At 53.0% G+C, this 22,426-nt stretch overlaps 2 protein-coding genes and 1 long non-coding RNA gene across 5 annotated transcripts in view; 2 read left to right on the forward strand and 1 right to left on the reverse strand.

The window, feature by feature from the left end:
- Nucleotides 1–205: 205 nt before the first annotated feature.
- RPS6KA4 (ribosomal protein S6 kinase A4) lies at nt 206–10,603 on the forward strand. 2 transcript variants are annotated; one of them, XM_019737826.2, is made up of 17 exons: nt 206–381; nt 485–556; nt 1,218–1,436; nt 1,527–1,642; nt 2,218–2,325; nt 2,548–2,628; nt 2,710–2,813; nt 2,903–3,053; nt 5,322–5,486; nt 7,243–7,371; nt 7,552–7,685; nt 7,780–7,873; nt 8,282–8,455; nt 8,536–8,721; nt 9,006–9,165; nt 9,357–9,520; nt 9,709–10,603. In XM_019737826.2, the coding sequence occupies exons 1-17, from the start codon at nt 327–329 to the stop codon at nt 9,901–9,903; spliced, it is 2,307 nt and encodes a 768-aa protein (XP_019593385.1). In that variant the 5' UTR covers nt 206–326; the 3' UTR covers nt 9,904–10,603. The 2 variants fall into 2 exon arrangements, with proteins under 2 accessions (XP_019593385.1, XP_019593386.1); XM_019737827.2 differs by having other exon boundaries at nt 226–381; nt 485–510.
- Nucleotides 10,604–11,194: 591 nt separating this feature from the next.
- On the reverse strand, nt 11,195–16,871 carry LOC109450490 (uncharacterized). Of its 2 annotated transcripts, none has more exons than XR_012497626.1 (3): nt 16,368–16,871; nt 15,339–15,924; nt 11,195–13,650 (listed from the first exon to the last, which is right to left on the reverse strand). It is a non-coding gene; the product is annotated as an uncharacterized LOC109450490 (long non-coding RNA). The 2 variants fall into 2 exon arrangements; XR_002137856.2 differs by having other exon boundaries at nt 15,339–15,536; nt 16,368–16,841.
- The window catches only part of SLC22A11 (solute carrier family 22 member 11), a 112,933-nt gene continuing 104,757 nt past the window's right edge, over nt 14,251–22,426 (forward strand). Inside the window, exon 1 of the mRNA XM_074336577.1 lies at nt 14,251–14,843. The gene's annotated coding sequence lies outside the window, so the exon portion shown is untranslated. The remainder of the gene's footprint in view (nt 14,844–22,426) is intronic.

A 22,426-nucleotide genomic window follows, 5' to 3' on the forward strand; every position in this document is an offset into this window, starting at 1 on the left:
CAGGTTATCTGCAGATCCCAGGCATGGCTCCCAAGGGGTTGTTCCGAGGTCACCAGGAGGGTCGCATGCGGTATGGGTGCACACAGCTCTGATGCCCTCCCCCGTGCGCCCGCAGAAGACTGGCCGCTCCCGCCCGCCCACCCGCAGCCCAGAGCTGTCACGTTCCTGCGCCTGACTCAGGCCGCTCGGGGCGGGGAGATGGGAGGCGGTGCCGGCGCCCAACTCGGCCTGGAGGCGGCACCAGGAAGCGCCCGCCCCGGCCGGAGCCGCCATGTAACCGGCGCCGCCCGGAGCCGAGCTGTGCGGGCCCCAGCGACCGGCCCACCATGGGGGACGAGGACGAGGAGGAGGGCTGCGCTGTGGAGCTGCGGATCACGGAAGGTGGGGCAGGGGCCGCCAGGGGCTGCGGGGCCGGGTGATGACTGCCTGGGCCGCAGGGAGGGGTCATGCACTCGCTGGGCTCATTCGCCCCCTATGCCCACAGCCAACCTGACTGGGCATAAGGAGAAGGTGAGCGTGGAGAACTTCGAGCTGCTCAAGGTGCTGGGCACGGGAGGTGAGGACCCCTACCCACCAGGCAGATGTCCCAGGCACCGTGCCCTGGGCCTCCTGCCTCCTGCCGGCACACCCGCCTGGGCCTGGGCCAGGCCACCAGCAATGCCCCCCACCCTTTCCTGGAACAGCCCGCCTTGCCTGCCCTGCCCTGCCAGGGTTTGCATGCCCTTTGCAAGGGCCTCCTGGATTTGCCAACACCTTTGGGGGCTTGCAGCCTTCCCAAGTGATTTGCACAGTTCCTCTCCTTGCGCTGATAATTAGAGTCCTCTCCCCCACTTTGCAAACTCCCCAGCTTGGGTTTGCACATCCCTCCCAAATCTGCACGTACCTCTGCCTCCCTTGCTTGGATTTGCATGTCCTCAAATCTGTCTGATCTTCCCCAGGTTTGCACAGGCCCTGCCCCCACCTTGCCCTGCAGGCCTCCTGGAGTTGCATAGCCCCCAGCTGGTTTGCACACCCCTCCTGGCTTTTGCTGAGCACCCTCCCAGTGCTGTGCACACCTTTCCCTTAGAAGCCTCTGCCAGCTTTTTGCACACCTGCCTCTCACCCGAGTTCCTTCCCCCAATTGCACACCCTCCTGGGTTGGCATCACTCCTACCCCCACCAGTCTGCACCACCCTCCTGCTCACCGCCTACCCTCTGCCTACTCGCTGCTCCCACAGCCTACGGGAAGGTGTTCCTGGTACGGAAGGCGGGTGGGCACGACGCAGGGAAGCTGTATGCCATGAAGGTGCTGCGCAAGGCTGCGCTGGTGCAGCGCGCCAAGACGCAGGAGCACACTCGCACTGAGCGGTCAGTGTTGGAGCTGGTGCGCCAGGCACCCTTCCTGGTCACGCTGCACTACGCCTTCCAGACCGATGCCAAGCTGCACCTCATCCTGGGTAAAGGAAGGCACCTGCCAACTTTGGGGGCTATGGAGGCAGGTGGGGCCACCCATGGGGACTGCTTCCCAACATCTAATCTATCCCCAGACTATGTGAATGGTGGTGAGATGTTCACCCACCTCTACCAGCGCCAGCACTTCAAGGAGGCTGAGGTGCGCGTGTATGGGGGCGAGATTGTGCTGGCTCTCGAACACCTCCACAAGGTGGGTGAGGACCTGGCCGCATGCCTGTTGCCATGGACACTGGGTCTGGGCCTTATGAGGGGCTTCCAAACATGGCAGCCTCCGATCTCTCTCTCTCTTCCCGGGGGTGGTGGAGACCAGAGCTGCTTCCTCAGGCCTCCTGGAAGGAAGGCCTCTGCACTGCCTGGTGGGGTCTCTTCCCCTGATGTCCCCTCGAAGGTGCTTTCCTCTCACAGGGAACTCAGGACTGCCTCTTGGGGCCGTGTTTACAGAACTTCCTCAAACGGAGACCTCATGCCTTGGCTCCCAAAGCCTTCTTGCCATGGGGCTCTTCACACAGGCTTTCTTCTCTCTGGGACCTTGGGGCCTGCTTCCCTGGGCCCCTGCCATGGGGCGGTCCTCCTTACTAGCTTTTGCATCTTAAATGGCCTTTCCTCTTCAGTGGCTCAGTCTTACCCCAGGCCCACTCCTGCACTGAAGATCCCCTTCTTCAGCGGGTCCCCTTCTTCTGGGCAGTGACTTGGTGCAGGGACATGAGCTGTAGGAGCTGGGGCTGTTAGGGGAGGGGTCCTCAGTATCCCTCTTGCTCCTGCCAGCTGGGCATCATCTACCGAGACCTGAAGCTGGAGAATGTGCTGCTTGACTCCGAGGGCCACATCGTCCTTACGGACTTTGGGCTAAGCAAGGAGTTCCTGACAGAGGAGGTGAGTAAAAGCAATCTCTCCGCCTACCCCAGTGGAAGCCACCTCCTTCCTGTCTCCTGCTCCATGCTTGGCACTGCTTGTTTCTTGGAGGTACAGAGGTAAACAGCCCTAGGCCCTACCTTCAGTAAGTTCTCACTGCTTCAACCCTCACAAGTCCAGTGAGTTCTCCTCTGAACCTTGGGGGTTGCTGGGTGTCCAAAGTGGGTCTTCTTGCCCTTCCAGAAAGAGCGAACCTTCTCCTTTTGTGGCACTATCGAGTACATGGCCCCAGAAATCATCCGCAGCAAGTCGGGGCATGGCAAGGTGGGTTGGCAGGGGAGTGGGGGTGGTGGTGGGGTGAGGCCGGGGTGGCTGCAGGCCCTCACTTTGGCTCGGCCCTGGCAGGCTGTGGACTGGTGGAGCCTGGGCATCCTGCTCTTTGAGTTGCTGACGGGGGCCTCACCCTTCACGCTGGAGGGTGAGAGGAACACGCAGGCAGAGGTGTCTCGGTGAGTGGGGCTGGATGTGGAGGGCAGCTGAGGGGCCTGGGCAGGGAGGGGGGGCTCGCTGCCCCTGACGCCCCCCCCAATCCTCCCAGACGGATCCTGAAGTGCTCCCCTCCCTTCCCCCCTCGGATCGGGCCTGTGGCGCAGGATCTGCTTCAGCGGTTACTTTGCAAGGACCCCAAGAAGCGGCTGGGTGCGGGGCCCCAGGGGGCACAGGAAGTCAAGAATCACCCCTTCTTCCAGGTGAGGCTCCTGAGCCGCCCCCACACCTTTCTGCACATACCTAAGCTGGGCTGCTGCTCTGGGTTTGGGGACACTGGAGGGATGGTCGGAGACAGGCCAGTTTCACTTGATGTAGAAAAATCCCCAGATAAAGAAAGCAGGCTTATCTTCTCATCCATCTCTGTTGAATCTCAGAAGATGTGTTCCTGGGGCAAAGAATTCTAGGTTCGTCGATTGTCAGGGCTGGCAGGGACTTGAGGCTGCATTTGTCAGTCCTTTCATTGGACAAGTTCAGAGAAGGGAGGTGACTTGTCCAAGGTCACACAGTAAATGTATAGAGCTGGGAAGAGACTCCAGGTCCTCTGTTATTCCAGATCAGTACTAAAAGCCACCCTTGTGGCTCTTAGTGTCCTGCTAGGCATTTTGTTCTTTGTTTCTGTACAGTCCGTGTGCATGTCATTCAGATGGTTGGTCAATCAGCCATGTAGGTTTTGTTTGCTTGCTAAGAGCTCATATAGGTTAGAGTGCAGTGCAGAGTGAATTCTATTTCCTTGTAATACCTCGCTGACTTGGGTGTGTCATTGCCTAGTAGGACCTGTGACAGTGAATACCTACCGTGTGTTGGCCCTTTGCTTGCATTATTTCATGTAACCCTGAGAACCATCTTGATTATCCCCATCTTTACAGAGGAGGAAACTGAGGTTCAGAGAAGTTAAGTAATTTGCCCAAGATCACCCAGCCTGGAAATGGTAGAGCTCAGATTCAAATCTTGGTCTGGGAGCCTTGAAGGCTCATGCTCTTCACTGCTTGTTCTGTTTACATTTGGGTATCAGATGTACCACTTGTCTGACATTGTAGCAAAAGCACCCACTTATGGGCATTTATTGTGGGCCAGGCACTCAGTTACCCTGTTACGAGTGCCATCTCCTTGAATCTTCCCTGCAAGTACCTGCCTAGAAGGGTCCTCAGAGCTGCTTTCTCAGACAGGAACCTAAGTCTCTGTGGTGAAGATGTCCCTGTGTGGGGGAAGTGGCTGAACAGTGTCGGTTTCCTTAAGTGAATTCCTCAAGCCCACCCTGAACAAAGCTGGGCCATGACTGCTGGGAGTGCGTTGGCCAATAGTCAGACCGGACAGGCCCCAAGGTCTTCAAGGCCTCAAGCTCAGAAGGGGTGTTCCCCTCATTTCCCGTTCTCTGGAGACAGCCTCTTTGGTGATAGCAATTCTGAGGTCTCTGTGGCAGAAGTGGGACCTTCAAGTCTAGTCAGGCTTCTTAGCTGCAAGTGACTAAAAGTCCGACTCAAAATGGTGATATCCATGAATAAGCATTTGGCTGCTAACAGATTGGAAAAAAAAAAAGTCCAAGCAAATTAGAGGGTTATTTATTTTTTACAAAAAAGAAGTCCAGAGTTTGACAGGCCAGGGCTGCTATGAATCCCGGCAACTTTTTTTTTTTTTTTAAATGCTCCTCCAGTCTTAGCATTTAGCCTCCATCCCCAGGGTTGCCTCATGGTCCAAGATAACTGCTGGAGCACTTGCCATCTAGGCTGATATCCAGGCAGGAAGCAGGAGAGGAAAGGCTAAAAGGGCATTTGCTAACTGTCTACCCTCCTCTTGAGAATCTTTTCCTGGATTCCTATCTCACAATATTTGCTTACAGATTATTGGTCACCTCTAACTACAAGGAAGTTGTAAAATATTGTCTTAATTGTGCCCATTGCTTCCGGGAATAAAATTGGGGCAATAGAACTGAGGAAGACAGGGAAAGTGGATGTTGGGCAGGCAATGGTCAGGCCCCGGCACACTAGCTTAAACATAAAGAGGCATGTTTAGTTCGCATAAGTGAAAAGTCCAAGGAAAAGTTTTCTGACTTCAGGCAAGCCTGCATCCAGGTGTTGAACTGATGTCATTAAGAAGCTCTTTGCCACTTGGTTCTGCTTTTCTGTACAGACTTCATCATTAGACACCAAGGGGGTCCCCAGCAGTCACAGGCCCACATTCTCCAAGATTTAAGTCTAGTAGGAAGAAGATATTTGTTTGTTTTGCAAGTGAATTCTATTAAACGTTCCAGAATTGAGTGAATGTGGTGAAGGGTGATTCTCCAAGGGAAATAGGGATTGTGTTATCCCAGGGAGGGAAGTAGAGGCTGGGGAAGCAAGAAGAACACCTTCCTCCCAAATGCAAGTAGACCCTTGCCTCCCTAAGGAGCTGCCCAGTGAGGGTGGCCTGAGTAGAGAGGGGTTTCTACATTTTGCCCTTTGACCCCCCAGTCTCTCAATCCTTTTTTCCAGGGCCTGGATTGGGCTGCTCTGGCTGCCAGGAAGATTCCAGCTCCATTCCGACCCCAGATCCGCTCAGAGCTGGATGTGGGCAACTTTGCAGAGGAGTTTACTCGGCTAGAGCCTGTCTACTCACCCCCTGGCAGCCCCCCATCTGGGGACCCTCGTGTCTTCCAGGTGAGTGAGAGCTCATAGAACTCCAGATGTGGGGGAGGCAGGATGCTGCTGCCAGCCTCAGCCCTGGCTGACACATGGGCACTGCATAGGCCCTGTGTCCTGATCTGGCAGGGCTCAGTATTTCGCTCCAGACCTCTCCACTCATGGGGTACCTGGAGCTGTCAGTCAGAGACCGCCATAGCAAGGCATGTCTTTGAACTTCATGGTTTATCTGTAAATTTCATGTTAATTTCCCTTCTATTCCATCATATCTCCTTATTGTTATGTAAAAATACTGTTTTAAATTATTCACTTACTTATGTGGACACTTAGGAAGAGATACCATGTTTAGACTATGGCTTTGCATGCCCTTTGGCACACCATATCAGATTCCTGGGGGCACAGACCCCCTCCACTTGTTTTCGAAGCTTAAGCCTGTTGGACAAGTCCAACTCCTTTGCTCAGCATTCAAGTGCCTGCATGGTGTGGTCCTTGCTCAGCACCCTAGCCTCAGTGCTTGGTGCTCCAGCAGCAGCGAACTGCTCAGAGGTTTCAGAACACATCTCTGTACTTTTGCACATGCAGTTCCCTCCACCTGGAGAGCCGTCCCCACAGTTGCCCACCTGGCAGTTTCTGTCATCTTTCAAGCCTTGTTGTCCAGGGCTGGCTGCCCCCGTGTGAAGTCTTCCCCACTCCTATGGCCCTGGGCTGCCGTTTCCTTCATGCACTAACCCTCTGCAGACAGCATCTCCTTCTGAGTAGTTTGTCAGCTTTTGCCTGAGATCCCCACTGAGACCGCCTCCCCTGGTCCAAAGCTCCCAGAGGGCAGAGACAATGTTTAATTTCTGTGTTCGTATGCCCAGTGTGGGGGCCTGACCTGTAGGATATGGTCCATAAGCATTAAATAAGAATAGACCAATATCAAGTATGAATGAATCGGTCCCTTCTGTGAAGCTCTCACAAGTGACAGCTCTGTGCTTGAACATCTCTTAATCCATTATCTCATAGTCCTGAGAAAGTTCTTTCATATGAATTGATGGTTATACTCATTAATTCATTTCATGATACGAAACTTTGTATTGAGTGCCCATAATGTGCCGGGCAGAGAGCTGGGCACTGGGGATGTATCAACAAACCTAACAGACAAAAATCCCACCCAGCGGAGCTTGCATGCCAGTGCACAGCGAGGCGACATTTTTAGGAGAAAACACATTGTTAAAATTACCCCTGAGAATCCCTTGAATTGACAGGACATGGATCCTTAGGAAAGGCAAAGAATCAACTTTGGTTTCTCTTTACATTTCCTCAGTAGCCCCCCCTTGCAGAGGAGGCTAGAGTTTGATTTGAAAGGAAGGAATAAGGATTTTTTTTGTCCTCAGTGGGTACAGTTGAATTCTCATAAACGAAGCAGGTGTGATGCTAGGGTACAGTCCTTTCATGCATTTGCCCTTCACTTTTTGGGCCACTATATTGTGCCAGGTGATGCCAGGTGATGCCCTTGACACTTGGGGGGTGTCACTGTGATGATAAAGGAGGGGTCATAGACTGGTGGGGGACAGACATGGCCCCAAGTGAGCATAGAACAAGGCAGAATAAAGTGTTTACACATTCTATGTCTACCAGGAAGCAAAGGCCACATCCCCCACTGCGCCCTGGTCTGGGGTCTTCCCTCTGCCTGTTCTCCTCCTCGCCAGGTCTGGGCCTTCTAGGGACTCCACTTGCACTCTAGCCCCCAGATACCCATCTGCCCCTGACCCACCACCCCTACCCTCCGCAGGGATACTCTTTTGTGGCCCCATCAATCCTGTTTGACCACAACAACGCGGTGATGACTGATGTGCTGGAAGTGCCTGGTGCTGAAGACCGGCCTGGCCGGGCAGCGGTGGCCAGGAGTGCCATGATGCAGGTGGGTTGGGCCAGGGTGGGGAGAAGTTGGCTTGGGGGTTCCGGGCCTGGACCTGCCTCCACCAGGCGCCCACAGTGTGACCTTGGTGAGGTCTGGAGCCTCTCTGAGGTGGGGCATAGCATGGCCACATGGCCACAAGGCTCCCAGGTAGGACCTCTGATGCATTCCCTTTGTCCCCAGGACTCCCCCTTCTTCCAGCAGTATGAGCTCGACCTGCGGGAGCCCGCATTGGGCCAGGGCAGCTTCTCTGTGTGTCGCCGCTGCCGCCAGCGCCAGGGAGGCCTGGAGTTTGCCGTCAAGATCCTCAGCCGTAGGTGGGTGGGCCCGGGGTGGGCTCGGCCTGGTAGAGTGTTTGGGAGGGCAGTGCCAGAGGTTGGCCATCCTGACCCCCGTCTGCCCGGCCCCCAGGCTGGAGGCGAATACGCAGCGCGAAGTGGCTGCCCTGCGTCTGTGCCAGTCGCACCCCAACGTGGTGAAACTGCACGAGGTGCATCATGACCAGGTGACGGGCCGAATGCTGGGCCACAAGGGCCACTGGTGGAGGGCTGGGAGGCGGACCGGTGGCGGAGTCTGAAGGCGCCATGGGAGGGTCCTGAGGGGACCTGGGAGGCCAGGAAGGTGGGATTTGATGGGAGTAAGGCCAGAGGACCGGAAGGCGGAGCTGAAGATGTCCAAGGGAGCGGAATTTGAGGAGAGTATGGAGAGGGGTAGGATTTAAGGTGGACAAAGGGGCGGGGCCTGTAAGGCTGGGGGCTGGCCTAAGGGTGTTTCTTGGGTCGGGGCATAGAACATGGGCGGGGCCTAAGGCTGGAGGCAGGGCTTGTCAGTGATGGAGGGGCGGGGCCTGGCTGATAGTTGGGGCCTGGCTGGTGTCGGTCGTGGTGACCGTGGCCTGCTGCGCCGCCCGCAGCTGCACACGTACGTGGTCCTGGAGCTGCTGCGGGGCGGGGAGCTGCTGGAGCACATCCGCAAGAAGCGGCACTTCAGCGAGTCTGAGGCGAGCCAGATCCTGCGCAGCCTCGTGTCGGCCGTGAGCTTCATGCACGAGGAGGCGGGCGTGGTGCACCGTGACCTCAAGCCTGAGGTGGGCACAGGGCCTCGGCGGCAGGGGAAGGTTGTGGTCCGGAGGGCCAGTCTCTGATGGCTGCCTGCCCGCCCTCACAGAACATTCTGTACGCGGATGACACGCCTGGAGCCCCGGTGAAGATCATCGACTTTGGGTTCGCGCGGCTGCGCCCGGCAGGGCCCATGCAGACGCCCTGCTTCACCCTTCAGTACGCAGCCCCTGAGCTGCTAGCGCAACAGGGCTACGATGAGTCCTGCGATCTCTGGAGCCTCGGCGTCATTCTGGTATGGGACGCCTGAGCCTGGGGTCAGAGGTCTTCCTGACGAGGGGTAACGGGAACCAGAGGCAGGGGACAGGGGTCATCTTGGTGGGCATGGCAGGGTTTGGTCTGAGGCTATCCTAGGGGCATCTGGGTATTCCGGGTTGGAGATCAGGGGCATCGCGTGTGGGCCTCAGGAGTTACCCTAGCGGAGAGGTGGAATGGTCCTGGGGTGAGCTGAGAATTCAACCTTCTGGCCTCTCTTGGCCCGAAGCCTGAGCCCGGCTCACTTTTCCTCCCACCCCCTAGTACATGATGCTGTCGGGGCAGGTCCCCTTCCAGGGGGCCTCAGGCCAGGGCGGGCAGAGCCAGGCGGCGGAGATCATGTGCAAGATCCGCGAGGGGCGTTTCTCCCTAGACGGGGAGGCCTGGCAGGGCGTTTCTGAGGAAGCAAAGGAGCTGGTGCGAGGTGCGGAGCTGGTGGCACAGATCCTGGTGGGGGAAGGGGAGGCCATGGGATCATGATAGGACAGGGATTGTCGCTGGGTAAAGTGTCCTGGTGCAGGGACTGGTGTGGGAGGAGAGTGGGGCTGTTAGAATTTCTCTGGGGGCAGCCGCTACACACGACCCCGCCCTAATCCTTTCCTGTCCTGCCTCTAGGACTCCTAACTGTGGATCCCGCCAAGCGGCTGAAGCTTGAGGGGCTGCGAGGCAGCTCGTGGCTGCAGGACGGCAGCGCTCGCTCCTCGCCCCCGCTCCGGACGCCTGATGTGCTGGAGTCCTCAGGGCCCGCTGTGCGCTCAGGACTCAACGCCACCTTCATGGTGAGGCGTGTGTGTGTGTGTGTGTGTGTGTGTGTGTGTGTGTGTGTGTGTATGTAGAGCCTGGAGAGGCGGGGTCTCCCAGAAGCGAGGTCCTCAGAGTCTAGAAAGGTGAAGGGAGCCAAAGCTATTGTCTGGAAGTTGAGGCCAGGCTCGTGGTGTGTGGGGAGTCACTCCTTCTTTTCCGCCAGGCGTTCAACCGGGGCAAGCGCGAAGGCTTCTTTCTGAAGAGCGTGGAGAACGCGCCACTGGCCAAGCGACGGAAACAGAAGCTGCGGAGCGCTGCCACCTCCCGCCGAGTCTCTCCTGTGCCCTCTGCCCCAGGCCGGGCCCCTGCCGCCAAGGGAGCCCCCCGCCGAGCCAACGGTCCCTTGCCCCCCTCCTAGCCCCCTCCCTCGCCACTGTGACCCTCCCTTCCCCCTTAGAGGCTGTGTGTGACCTGGCCTCCGGCATCATCCGCTCTCTCCTTCCCCAGAGATTGCCCTCCCCTCCCCACTCCCAGACAGAGCAGAGGTATTTTTATAAGAGAATTTTTTATGTCTTACCAGATAGAGTTAGAGACGCAGGAAGGGAGGGAGCCTGCTGGGGAGTGGGGTGTGAGGGCCCCTCTGCCAAGACCTTATCTGGCAGAAGGTGCTGCTCCCCCAGGGGGCTGCCCCAGCAGGGAAGGGCTCCTCCCCCATTTCTAAGCACTGAGTTGCCACGGGGAGAAACTGAGACCTCTCCCCTGCCCTCCCCTGAGGCCCTGCTCTTGGGAAGTGGCACCCCTCAAGCTGTCACTTTATAACTGTCTGTGCAATCGTGTCCACCAAAGACTTGTGTTGGGGGTTCAGGGAAAGGCCCTGGGGGACTCCGTGAAGCATTTCTGCTTCACTTTATGTCACCTGCTTCTCCCCTATTGGGGCTAAAGAAGGAGGTAGGCGACCCCTTAAAAGAGGAGGTCCCCTTCTCATCTACCCCTCCCCTTTGGTACAGCTGCCCCTGCCTTGGGGGCGGGGCCTTGGGGCTCTGGGCTGGGCATCCCCTCACTGCCTTGGCCCATCTGGGCTGACATTAATAAAAATCCACCCAGTGCTGTCTCTGGCATCTGCGTGTGTGTGTGTGGGGGGGGTGGGGGTGGGATGGGGCCCGGGTCTTGGGGCAGGCAAGCTGGACCCAATGGGGCCTGGGGCCTCAGAGAGGAGGGATGGGCTGATGCTTCTGGGTAAACCGGTACCCTTTGTCCTTGGCTTTTGACGTGAACAGTAGGAGGGCCAATCATCTTGGGTATGTGTGTGGATAGCTCTGCCATGTCTCATTTACAACTCTTGGTTGTAAGTAATAGAAAACCCAACCTAAACTTGCTTCAGCAGAACAGGAACTTTAGGTTCTTGTAACTGCAGAGTCCAGGAGTAGCTTCTGGCAAGGCCCGATCTAGGCGCAAACATATGATCAGGACTCAGCTTCCCAGTCAGCTTTTTATTCCGTTATCTTGGTGTTGCCGTCTGGAGGACTCTCCTTTTGGCCCCAAGATGGGCGCCAGGTGCTCCATGAGCTAGTGGGATGGGTTGTTTAAAACTTTATTTCTATCATAAATGATGCAGAAACAAACAAGTTTGTACATAAATCTATGATTTAAAAAAGCTCTATTGAGCTATAACTCATATACCATATTATTCACCCATTTAAGAGCACAAGTCAATGATTTTTATTTTTATTTTTTTATTTTTCAATGATTTTTAGTATATTCAGTGTTGTACAACTATCACCACGATCTAATTTTAGAACACTTTTTTCACCCCCAAAAGAAACTGTACTTTTGGCAGTAACTCTCCATTTCCCCTCAACCCTCCAGCCCTGGGCAACCATTCGTCTAAGTTCTGTCTATAGATTTGCCTAGAGACTTTGACATACACTTTGGAATATACTTTCAAATAACCCCTCATAAATATTGCACTGGCATACAGTCTCAGAAGCAGGATATGAAAATGTCCTGTTTCATCATATGCTCACAAGCACTGAGTCTTACCATTTTAAAACCTTGGCTAACTTGATGCAGGAAAAGTGGTCTCTCATCTTTAATTTCCTCACTCTTCATCCTATGTAAGTCACAGCCACCCGGAGAAAGGTGTTTTTGGCTTCATTTCATGGGTTACGGAACTGGGGCTCAAAGGATGGGAGTTACCTCGAGGAGGGAGCCTGTTGGGGTGGGAAGGGCCAGGGCTCAGAGGAATGAGCCAGCTTTGGGTTGAATCCCACCTCTGCCTTGTGTGGTCAGGGAGCATGGAGGGAGAGACAGATGCGACTTGGGCTGATGGCTCCCAGCAGAGTGGGCAGGGGGAGGGCCACAGGCAGGGAGGTGGGGAGGCCAGAGGAAGTGAGGAGGATCTGTAGTCTGGCAGCCTGTTTCTACATCTTGACTTTGGCTTCTGACCAGCCCAGGCTTACATGGGGCTGTCTCTTTCAGGGGAGCTGGGAGGGCTCATCCTTCTGCACAGGGCCTCTAATTCTACTCTTAAAAAGATTTTGGCGAGTCGGCTGGGACGCTTGGCTCTGTTAAAACACCGCAGCCCCTTAGAGGGCCTGCTAACCCTGTAAACGTTCACCTCCCTTCAAGTCACTGTTAACTAACTTCTGCTAGAACTGAAGTCGGGGTGCTGGCTTTTAGCCTTTGCCTTGTGCAACCACCGCTCGACTCTGGGCAAGTTGCCCCTCCCTAACATTCGCTGGGGCTCTCAATGAGAATATTTCATAGTAATGCAGTAGGAATTACAAACAGAGACTTGTTTTTTGGGGGGCAGCACATATTTTAAAATGAGAAAATGTGTATGAAATTCTGAATGTTTGACTTTTACCGATAAATCAGAAGGGCTGGCAGCCCTGGGGCAGTCTTCCTGCGTGGCCTAATCAGCTGGAGCAGAATCACGTTGGCACAGAGACAGGGGCTCTGCTTTCCAGTTTGCCGCAGTCCCTACCACTCCTTATTGCTCACACCAGCTGTGTTCCTCATTTATTTCCCTGGCCCTTCTAGGTATTTGAGTTTGCAACTCTGATGTAAACCATTTCCTTCCACATTTACTGCTGCATAAAAATGGAGTTTGTGAAATGTCAAAAATGCTCCTTAAATCTATTTGTTCTGTTTCAAAATTTAAATTTACTTTATATTTATAAAAAGATATAAACTCATATAATTCAAAATTCGAAGGATACAAAAGAGTATGTGGTGAAAAATTTCCTTCCATGTGCTCTGACCCTTAACTACCCGTCTTGTTAGCAGAGGCACTAGTTCTTGGGTACTCTCTCAGGCATATTTTATGTGTAGTCAAACCAATATAATAAAATGTATATACAACTGAAAAAATTCACCTTCATTGAATGTTAATTTTAGGAAAAATCAGAAAATAAAAAGGAAAAAAGGAAAAATCTTCTGTGGCATTACTCTCCATAGGTGATCTGTGTTAGTTAACATTCACTTCCAGATTTTTCTTTTTGATAGAGAATTGTAATGGAAATGGCCTCAACGTGTAAATACTAGCTTCTTATAGCCTGGCTTAAACTCAAAAATAGATTGTGACTATGTATGTCATTGATGATCTAAAAATTATTTGTAGCTGCATATTATTTCATTGTATGGATTTCATTAGGATATATTTAGATTGTTCTCTATTTTGGGTTAGTTGGGCTGTTTTCAATTCTTTGCTATTTTAAATGGCACTGCCAGTGAACATCCTTGTACCTACATCTTTGCTCACCTGTCTAAATATTTCCTTAGGATACATTTCCTAGAAGTGGAATTAATGGACTACAGGACATGCCCATGCATGCACATTTTAAAGGCTTGATATATATGATCGAATTGTCCTTCAGAACGAGCTTATTATTTTATATGACTTGGCAGCAGCATGGGCCAGATCCAAGACATGCTGTCTCCTTGAAAGTGAAATGACGCGTCTCACCAGCCGAGTGTGTCCTTGCTCACCCTCCTCCTGCCTGCGTTTTTCTTGGCAGAACTCCTGGAGGTCACCAGCGGGCCTTCTTCCTCCTGCCTGGAGTCTGGCTGGGTGTGACGGTGGGGGTGTGTGTGGCCAATGAACAGGGTGATGGGAAGGAAGCCTCTCTCTCTCTGCCCTCTGTGCTGGGCTGGGCTGGGGTGTCTGTGTAGAGAAAGTGGAGGGTGAACCCCATGGAGTTCCCAGGGAGTGGGGTGTGGTGAGGCCAGGCAGGGCGTGGCCAGGAGCACCTGAGCCCAGCAGAACCTGGGAGCCAAGCTGCAGTGAGGTCCAAACTCTGGCACTGTCCCTCCCAGCTATGTGACTGGGACTGAGCCACTCGGTCTGGGTCTCCGCTGCCTCTTGAGTGAAAGGGGGATAGAACACTACCCATCTTGGAGAGCTGGAGAGTGAGGCAGGGCCCCTGGCATGGTGCCTGGCACACTGTGAGCCCTCTACAAATGCCAGCTTAAATTAAATTAAAAAACAAAAAACACCTGGGGAAATCTGGATCAACTCAGGCATGCTGTGACAGCGACCCATGTCTGGACAAGAGAGAGGGGTGCTTTTCCTACTCTCCAGCCCTCTGAACCCTCTTGCTTGGAAGCCCAGCTGGGTGTCCCGCCTCCCTGGGGTGTGAGGACCAGATGGGCGCCTCTGCCCTGCCGCGCTGCATCCAGTGTGAATCTGTCTCTCAGCTTCCCAGGCCTGATGCTATATCAGCAGCTTGGGAACAAACCACCTGGGAGTGGGTGGTGGTGGGAAGCCATTCTTGTCTGTGTGAGTACACGAATGTGTGTGCATGTGAGTAAATCTGTGTGAGTGTGAGGATGTGTGTGCACTGAAGTGTGTGAATGTGTGCAAGTGTGTGGGCACGAATGTGTGGGTGTGTATGAGAGTGTTTTGTGAGAATGTGTTTGAGTATTAGGATGTGTGAGTTTGTGTGTGAGAGAGTGAATGCGTCTGTTTGTGTGAGAAAAGCATGTGTGTTGTGTGAGTGTGTGACTATATGTGAGTATGCATAGACGAGTGTGCGTGCATGTGTGTGACATGCTTTCACCGGCATGCTGAGGGAGGCACAGAGCACAGGATAGAAGCTTTGCAGCAAACACTGTTCTTCCAGTTTATCCTCCCCGTCCCCAGGACCAGCTGCGCCTTATTGACCGCAGGGATTTGTGGGACTCAGCCCCGAACCAGGAGGGATGGCCCAGGAGGGATGGCCCGAGGCTGCACAGGTGAGCAGGAAGGCAAGCGGTCAGAGCGCAGCCTCTGGGGACCCCTCTATCTGAGTGCAAAGCCCGTCTCCTGCAATTCTTAGCTGGGACAGATAATCCCTTCAGATTTCTGCAAACTTCAAGGTAAGAGCATCGGAGGGAAAACAAGGAGACCAGTTTCCATAAGGTGCATCTCCCAATAGTGCCTGTATTTGGCAGCTGCCCTGCTGGTGCTGGGGAAGGTGGCCGAGGGCTTCCAGCCAGGCTGTGCGGGTTTACTGCGGGTGATGTGCACACAGCCGCCACCAGGCCAGGGCCTTTGGGGGCCCCTGTCTCCCTCCTGTTCCCCTCTGGATCCCCCACTCCATTTGACTCCCTGGGGCCTAGGAGACAGTCATGTTCAGAGTGAGCTGTGGGATTACGGGATGCCTGAAACCACCATAAATGCCAGCCTGGGAAGAGGTGCGGTGGGTTCCTGAGCCCTCTGTGTCCACCTGAAACCGAATTTCTGGGGGTGGGATCTGGGAATCTGCCTTTGTAAGAAGCTTCCCTGATTCACAGTTTAGAGCCACGTATCTCACCCACCCCCTGGACTTTCCTAACAGGGAGACCAAGGCCCACAGAGGAGAGGAGACTTACCCATAGTCCCAGGGCTGCAGAATGGCAAAGCCATGTCTCCTGATGCCCCGCTCTTCCTTTCTGGCTCATCGGGCCATGCTTTATGCAATGTGGAATTTTCCACAGGGACACAGATCCAATTTTCTGGTAGGAGCTCTCAGAAACCAGCATCTCAGCCAGAAATTCAGGCCATCGCCACTTGACTGGAGGGAGGGTATTCTGTGGGATAAGGGGTGTCTGCCATGCTCCTCCCCCATACCCAGCTGCTCTATGTGTAATTTTCCTGCCTAGCTAGCCAACAGGTGCCTGGCAGGGCCTGCTAACTGGCAGATGTCCCCACAAACCTGTCACAGGGAGGACTGCTGGAAGGACACTGGACACAGAGCAGGAGACGCTGCTTCTGAGCCACTGAACCCAGATGAGCACTGACGGGTCAGCGGGGGAGGCATTTCTTTCCTGAAGGGGTCACAGATGCTGCGCAGACTCTGCAGCTCAGTGCTCTTTGAGCTACTTTAGGGGCTTCCATGTCTTGCTTCTCTCCTGCCTGAGGCTTGGAGGCTCTCATTGAAAGGCCGAGGGAGCCTGACCCAGAGGAAGTGTCTGTTGCCTACGGAAAGGGGAAACACTTTCTGGGTATTTCCTTCCCCAACAACAAGGATAATAATAACGTTGAAGTTAGTTATCGAGCCTTATTATGAGCCAGGCCCTGTGCTAACCCCCTTCTGTGCCGTCCAGATACAAGTCAAACCATTATTATCACTAGAAAAATAATAGTAATTGCTAATATTATTGGGCACTTGCCCTGTGCCAGAAGCCAGGTACAGGGCCAAGCGCTGTCCACAGATGATTTCATTTCATGAATAGGTTCTACAGTATTAATATTTGTTACTGTTCCATTTTATGGATGGAGAAAATGAGCTCAGAGAGGTAAATTGTTCAAAGTCACACGATGACACCCAGGGAAGTTGGTTCTGGAACCCAAGTTTCTCTATTCCGGACCAGTAAGCTCACAATCACAATGTTATTCTGTCCCTCAGAGTTATCTCTTACCTTTAAGACAGTTCTCCCCAGCAGATGTGTGGTTATTTGCTTTCCTCTGCTACGTATACATTGTAGCTTTCTTTGCATCTAGGGTCTGGTTCTTGCCACAGCTTGTAGAGCCTGAAGCACCACAAATGCGAGCTCTAGGCTTTCTCTATTAGAGGCAGACATGCCAGCTCAAAAAGGCAAACCTGTCAGTGGCCTTTGTGGAAATCATGCCAGTCATCATGTGACATTGCGGTGTCCCTCATCTGAGATCGGGTTTCCATTCTGATCAACAACTTGGTGCCACAATGTGAAGACTGTGGTCCAGAAACACTAGAAACAGGGTTTTAGAGTAAATCGTTTCAAGGAGAAAAGCAGATGTCACAAACAAAAGATGGATGAGGAGGAACAAACTCTGAAAACTCAGGAGACAAAGACCCTGAGGTCCCAGTAGACCACCAGCTGAATATTACTCAGTCAGCTACTGTTTTAAATAACTACTTAGCACTGGAATATGGCAGTGGGCTTGTTAAGGTGAGCACCTCAGATCAGTGTTGCATCTCAGGTGTAGAATGAGCTGAGAATATCTGGCACTCTGCCCCTTTTTATGATGCCATAATCATTGTTTCAGCCCTTGTATCATTCTCCTCTTGTGACCCCCTCCAAGAAACTAGGTGAGAAATTAATGTGAGGCTCTCTTCCCTTACTTTTGTTTAGCTCTCAAGAAAATATGTCTGAGGCTGCTATTTTCTTACCCAATATCCACACCCTTATCTCCCTTAGCAACAGAAAGCCTATAGTGTTGGGTATGTCAATGGGCTTTTTATAAGACCACAGTTCTTAGCCTTTCAGAAAGAGGCCTATAAGATGTAAGCAAAGGTTATTGGGTGGGGTTCTTGGGAAAGCTCTTGGAATGAGGCTGACTCAGCTGGGAGGCGTGCCATTTTGCCCTTGTCCCTTTTGGCCCCCTACTGCCTGGAATGTGGATGTGATGTCAGGAGCTATAGTAACTATTTTGGGATCATGAGGTAACCTCAAGCATGGAACCCTCATGTTAATGATGGCAGAAGGTAGGATAGAGGAATCTGGTCACTGACGGTTATGGAGCTTCTATATTAACCCTGGACTGGCTGCCTCTAGACTTCTTTTAACATGAGACAAAAAGTTAACCTTTATTTTATTCTAGCCACTATTATTTCAGTTTTCTGTTACTTGTAGGTGAAATTCTTCACTGATACCAAAGGTTTTAGAGCACAGCTTTTTCCACCTGTATTTGTGAATAAAAAGGAATTTGATGTAGCAGGGTATCTCTGAGGTGGCCATACCAGGAGGCAGAGCTGCTGTTTGCAGGCCTGAGGCCATGTGTTGGCCTGGTCCGATTTGCAGGAGTGGATACACATGAGAATGAAAGCTTTTGGTGGAGAAGTGCCCATGGAGAGAGAGGAAGGGAGGCAAGAATGGTGGAATGGAGAGAGAGGGTGTGGGGCTAGAGACCTGCAGCGCTGTTTCTGTGAAAGGTGGGATCAGGCAGTGTCCCTTCCAGGCCTGGGTGACAAAGGACAGCATAGCTGTGGGGTAGGCACGGAACCTTGCATTTCTGCCCCAATCCCAGCCTGACCCCGATTGTCTAGGACCAGTGGCCTGGGGACACCAGGGTCAGCCTGGATGATGTGGGGGGTGGGAGGTGAGGGGTGGGAGTGGGGGCCTGTTTCCCTAGAGGGGGGGTCAGTAGAAGCAGGGAACATGGACAGGGCGAGGCCAGGGAAGACAGGTGTAGGCTTGTCCGAACACATGTGAAACGCCCAGAGGGTGCTGAGGTGGGCCGTGGCCCTCTGGGTGTGCAGCTCGGTGTTGGGACGCTTGGCAGTTTAGACGTGGATGCGGACGAGACCTCATCTGTAACTCCAGGCAGCTGAGCAGGTGATACAGGGAGTGAGAATCTGATGAACTTAATTAACATCATCAATCCTGCCTGGCTTCCAGGGCTGTAGCTTTTTTGTTACCTGGTGCGAGTTCCCCCTTCGCAAAGCTGGTTTCAGCTGCTTCTCCATAAACAACCTGGAAGTTCACAACCCTCTTTGTTGTCTTGGAGCTCACACCAAATTTTCTGTCTGTTCAGTATTTGCTTTCTGAATCAGCAATTCAGCCAAATGGATATAAAAGCACACAACTTTTTTTTAAAAAAACAACAACACAAAAACTTTTAACTCCGTCTAAGCAGCTCTGTCTGGCCTACCATTTGCCAAAGGACTCTGTTCCCAGAAACATCCCTTTGCCAATCGATACTCATGATAAAGATGCAAAACACAGAGGCAAGAGCTGAAGTGCAACAGCCAACATCTCTGCAGTTTATAAAGCATAGTCTCTCCTGTGCGTTAGGTGGAGAGATACTTTAACCTTCATTTTACAGGCAGAGAATCTAAGGTGGGGTCTTGCTTATATTGATGTGGCCAGTAATTGGTGGAGCATCTAAGGGCTTATAAAAGAGATTGTTTCACCACCCTCCAAACGATTAGCACCAAGAAGAGGGGCTCATTATTAGCCAAAATATGTGTTTAAGTGGAATAAAAGTGCTAGCTGATATAGGAGCATCAGCTCTGAGCCTGGCCCAGTTCCGAGTGCCTTCAACTTGTGGTTTCATGTCACATGTGCAGCTTCTTAGCATCCGTCCCTCCCACTTATACCTTCTCCGAAACTCCTGGTTTTCTTGCAGGTGTCCACTCTGTCCCTCTATGACCCAAATATGTTCTGGGTCACACTTTGGCCAAAGTCACTGGAATATGTGAACTGCACACTCCCTTGTTTCTACCAGCTACGGACAGCCTCAAACTCACCTGCCCGTCACTCACGACAGTGTCATGTCAATCAACAAAAAGTACCCTCTGGGTAAATGTGTGTAGCTGGCAGAGGGAGTGGTCTCAGCGATGGCTGGGCTTCCAGGGACTTCTGGCCCGGCTGTGGGATAGACATAGGCACTGGATGGCAGACAGGTGCAGAGCTCTGGCAGAGGGGACACAGAGTTAGCTGTCCTGCTCAGAGGGGGCTGTGTTCCTTCCACAAGCCTCACCTGTCCTCAGGTGCCATGAGCAGGTCTGGAGCAGGTGTTGGGATTTCTGAGGGGACAGGGGTTCTTCACTTACCAGCTTCAGTGGGTGCTGCCAAAGGGCCTTCCTGTATCCTGCAGGGGCAGGGCAAGAATGCGACTGTGAACTTGGCCGGGAAACGGGGCCACATCTGTGGGCGGCCAGTGAGCCTGGGGCTCTGTGCCTCACTGGCCTGGCTGGAGATAACGCGGTGTCAAGGAGAGGTACCAGGAGGAGGCAGATGCTCAGCCACTTCACAGCCCAGGTGTGCATTCTGGCTCAGAGGCCTCAGAAATTCCATGCCACGGAGAGCCACAGCGTGGAACAAACAGGCTGCTCCCAACAGGAGGTGGGACCTCAGTGTCCTCAGCGGGAAAGGTAGTAGGGAACTGCCCTTAAATGAGCATTTTCTAAAATGAGTTCCTTGGAGCGGAAGGTGTTTGTAAGATATAATAGATGCTCTGTAAATATTTTGTTATCAGCTGTCGGCTTTGTCACCTCTTGGAAAGTCTTAAAGTCCTTTAGTATATTAAAGGCTCTGAGAAGTCCTGCATTATGATGCCTGACGTCCAGGAACTCTGTGAAGTACCAGGGTTCCCTGGAATGGGGTTTGGGAAACTACACCAGATGTGGCCCACTCTGAGGTTTGTCATGGGATTTATGCATTGGAGAGCCAATTGATTAATTTGCAGGGAAGCCAGCTCTGCCCACCTAATTGGGGATAGAAGCAATTTGCCCCTGGTGGGCCCTCCTAGTGGAGACTTGAGAGCAGAAGCCAGCAATGGCTTGGAGGTTGACTGCGGGAGCCCAAGGAGAGACGGGGTGGGTGTTCTTGGTAAAGTCCCTTTCTCCCCAGGTAGGTAGAAGCTAAACAGACTCTTCATGGCAGGATTTTCCTATATCTCTTTCTTCATGTGACACCATTCAGGAACTTCATGGTGACCTGCTGGCAAAAAGCAGTAAGAGCACCTACTGTGAGCAGCGCCTTCTTTAAACCTGTGGTGGGTCTCACGGGAGCCCCATTTACAGATGAGAAAACTGAGGACAGGGAGATTTGGTCTTGCAGCGTGAGTCAGGGCTGGGGCTCAAGCCAGGTCTGGTGGAGCCCAGGGCCCGTATGCACAACCATCCTGTGCTCCCCCAGCAAACCCAGGAGAACAGGCTTTCCTTTTAAAGCAGTTGCCACAGTCCTACTTCTTAGATTTCTTTTCAGGAGAGAGACTGTTGTCCCAGAACTTTGCTTCTGTGTGGTTCTTGCAGGTCATTGGATGGTAGGGAGGGGACAGAGGGTCTCAAATCTCGGGCAGGTCTTGGAAACTCCATCCTTGATCTGGTTCCTGATTTCCTTTCGGGGGCCATTTCCCAAACCTGGCTTCTGTAGTGCTGGTGAAGGGACAAAGACATCAGCTGAGAAGGCAGGGAAGCAGGTGGCACCAGGGAGCACGAAGAGGCAACCACCTGACTTCATCCATGGCCTGGAAGGGAGTCTTCTGGGTATAAATACCCGGGAGGCTGGAGAACCAGGATCAGAAATGGGCAGAAATGAGGGCATGGCCCCCAGGACCCCAAATCATGCACAGGACCCATCTGTCACTGCCACCACTGAACACTAGGTCCCATGCATGGCTCTGCTGCAGCCTCTGGCTCTGTGTCCCAGATGCCACTCTGATCCTCCACTCCTACTGTCCCTGAAGTTGGACACAGTGGCTAGAATTGGCTCTCCACTGTCCCTGACTCTCGGTTCCGTCTGGGGTATGTGCACTGGTCAAGGCTGGGCCAGGTGTCCTCTCTTGTGTGGCAAGAAAGGCTGGGAAAGCGAGGGGCTGCTTCTTCTTTGCTTCTAGAGAAGGAGGAGGTCTCTGCCTCTTACCAAACCTTTATGGTAAGTGATGCCACAAGGATTGGAAGGGGCTGGCCAAAGTGACCAAAGTGTCGTTTCGCTGCTCCCAGCGTGACTCAGCAGGAATGTCCTTGGTGTGAACTCCAGATGTACCTCTCGAGCAGGGAGAAATCCAGGAAGCTGCATTCCCTGCGGCCTTACAGTGGAGCCTCATACATCCTCATGGATTCAGCGTCACCTTGACACTGATGCTGCCTCAGTCTGTATCTCCAGCCCAGTCCTATAAATGGACCCCAACCTGGGTGTCCACCTTCCTACTGGACATCTTCTCTGGGATGTCCCACAGGCATCTCTACCTCATCTCACCTAAAGCAGAATCAGCACCTCCACCAGCCCCCCCACCTCTGTCTTCATGAATGACACGGACCTCCCCTGAGTTGTCCAGGCAGAAGGGCAAGAGTCATTCCCACCCCCTTTAAAAGGTTGCCAAGATGTGGCTGTAGCTTTAACTGTGTGTGTTTAGGGCAAGGAGAAGAGGGAAGGGTCAACAACAGAAGAAGCAGTACCAAGGCTGAGATTCAGCAAGCACCTTCTGGATGGCCCATCTGGTTTTTACGCTATTGAAATACCTCTGACCAGTTGGTAAAGAACTGCTGCTCCCGTGCTCCTTGTCTCCTCTATTCCTCCCCTGGGACCACCCACCCATTTCCCTACTATCCAGCAATGATAGGGTTAATGCTGGGCACAGATGGGACCAGCGATTGATCCACAGCTGGACCCTATATATTACCCCTGGATTGCTCTTGGACAAAGAAAGCAAAGGTTTTCTCAGAAATCCCTTGTGGACCTGTACGTATCATGGTTCATTCACTTTGGCCACGTGGCCACCTTAGCTGCAAGGGAATCTGTGAAGGCCAACGTTTAGCTTTGCAGGCTCTCTAGTAGAGGAAGTTGGGAAAAAGGAGGGTTGAGCGAGCCAACTACACTGTCTGTCTCCTTTCCTTAACACGTTGCGTACGGATCACGAGAATCTTCACGAGGGATTTAAACCCCGCAGTACGCAACGTGTTAACAGACTGATCTCTTGTCACTCGCCCATTCATTCCTTACTCTTTCTCACTCCTCTCCACCTTCTGACCAGTGGAGACCACACAGGAGGC

The sequence above is a fragment of the Rhinolophus sinicus genome, linkage group LG06, assembly GCF_036562045.2.
Source record: "Rhinolophus sinicus isolate RSC01 linkage group LG06, ASM3656204v1, whole genome shotgun sequence".
NCBI classification, from domain to species: domain Eukaryota; kingdom Metazoa; phylum Chordata; class Mammalia; order Chiroptera; family Rhinolophidae; genus Rhinolophus; species Rhinolophus sinicus.

What these genes read in the sequence shown, in the direction of transcription:
- RPS6KA4 (XM_019737826.2), top strand. Translation starts at nt 327, where the DNA reads ATGGGGGACGAGGACGAGGAGGAGGGCTGCGCTGTGGAGCTGCGGATC. An exon ending in AGGAGTTCCTGACAGAGGAG is followed by an intron (nt 2,326 to 2,547) that starts GTGAGTAAAAGC and finishes TTGCCCTTCCAG; the next exon opens with AAAGAGCGAACCTTCTCCTT. An exon ending in GACTCAACGCCACCTTCATG is followed by an intron (nt 9,521 to 9,708) that starts GTGAGGCGTGTG and finishes CTTTTCCGCCAG; the next exon opens with GCGTTCAACCGGGGCAAGCG.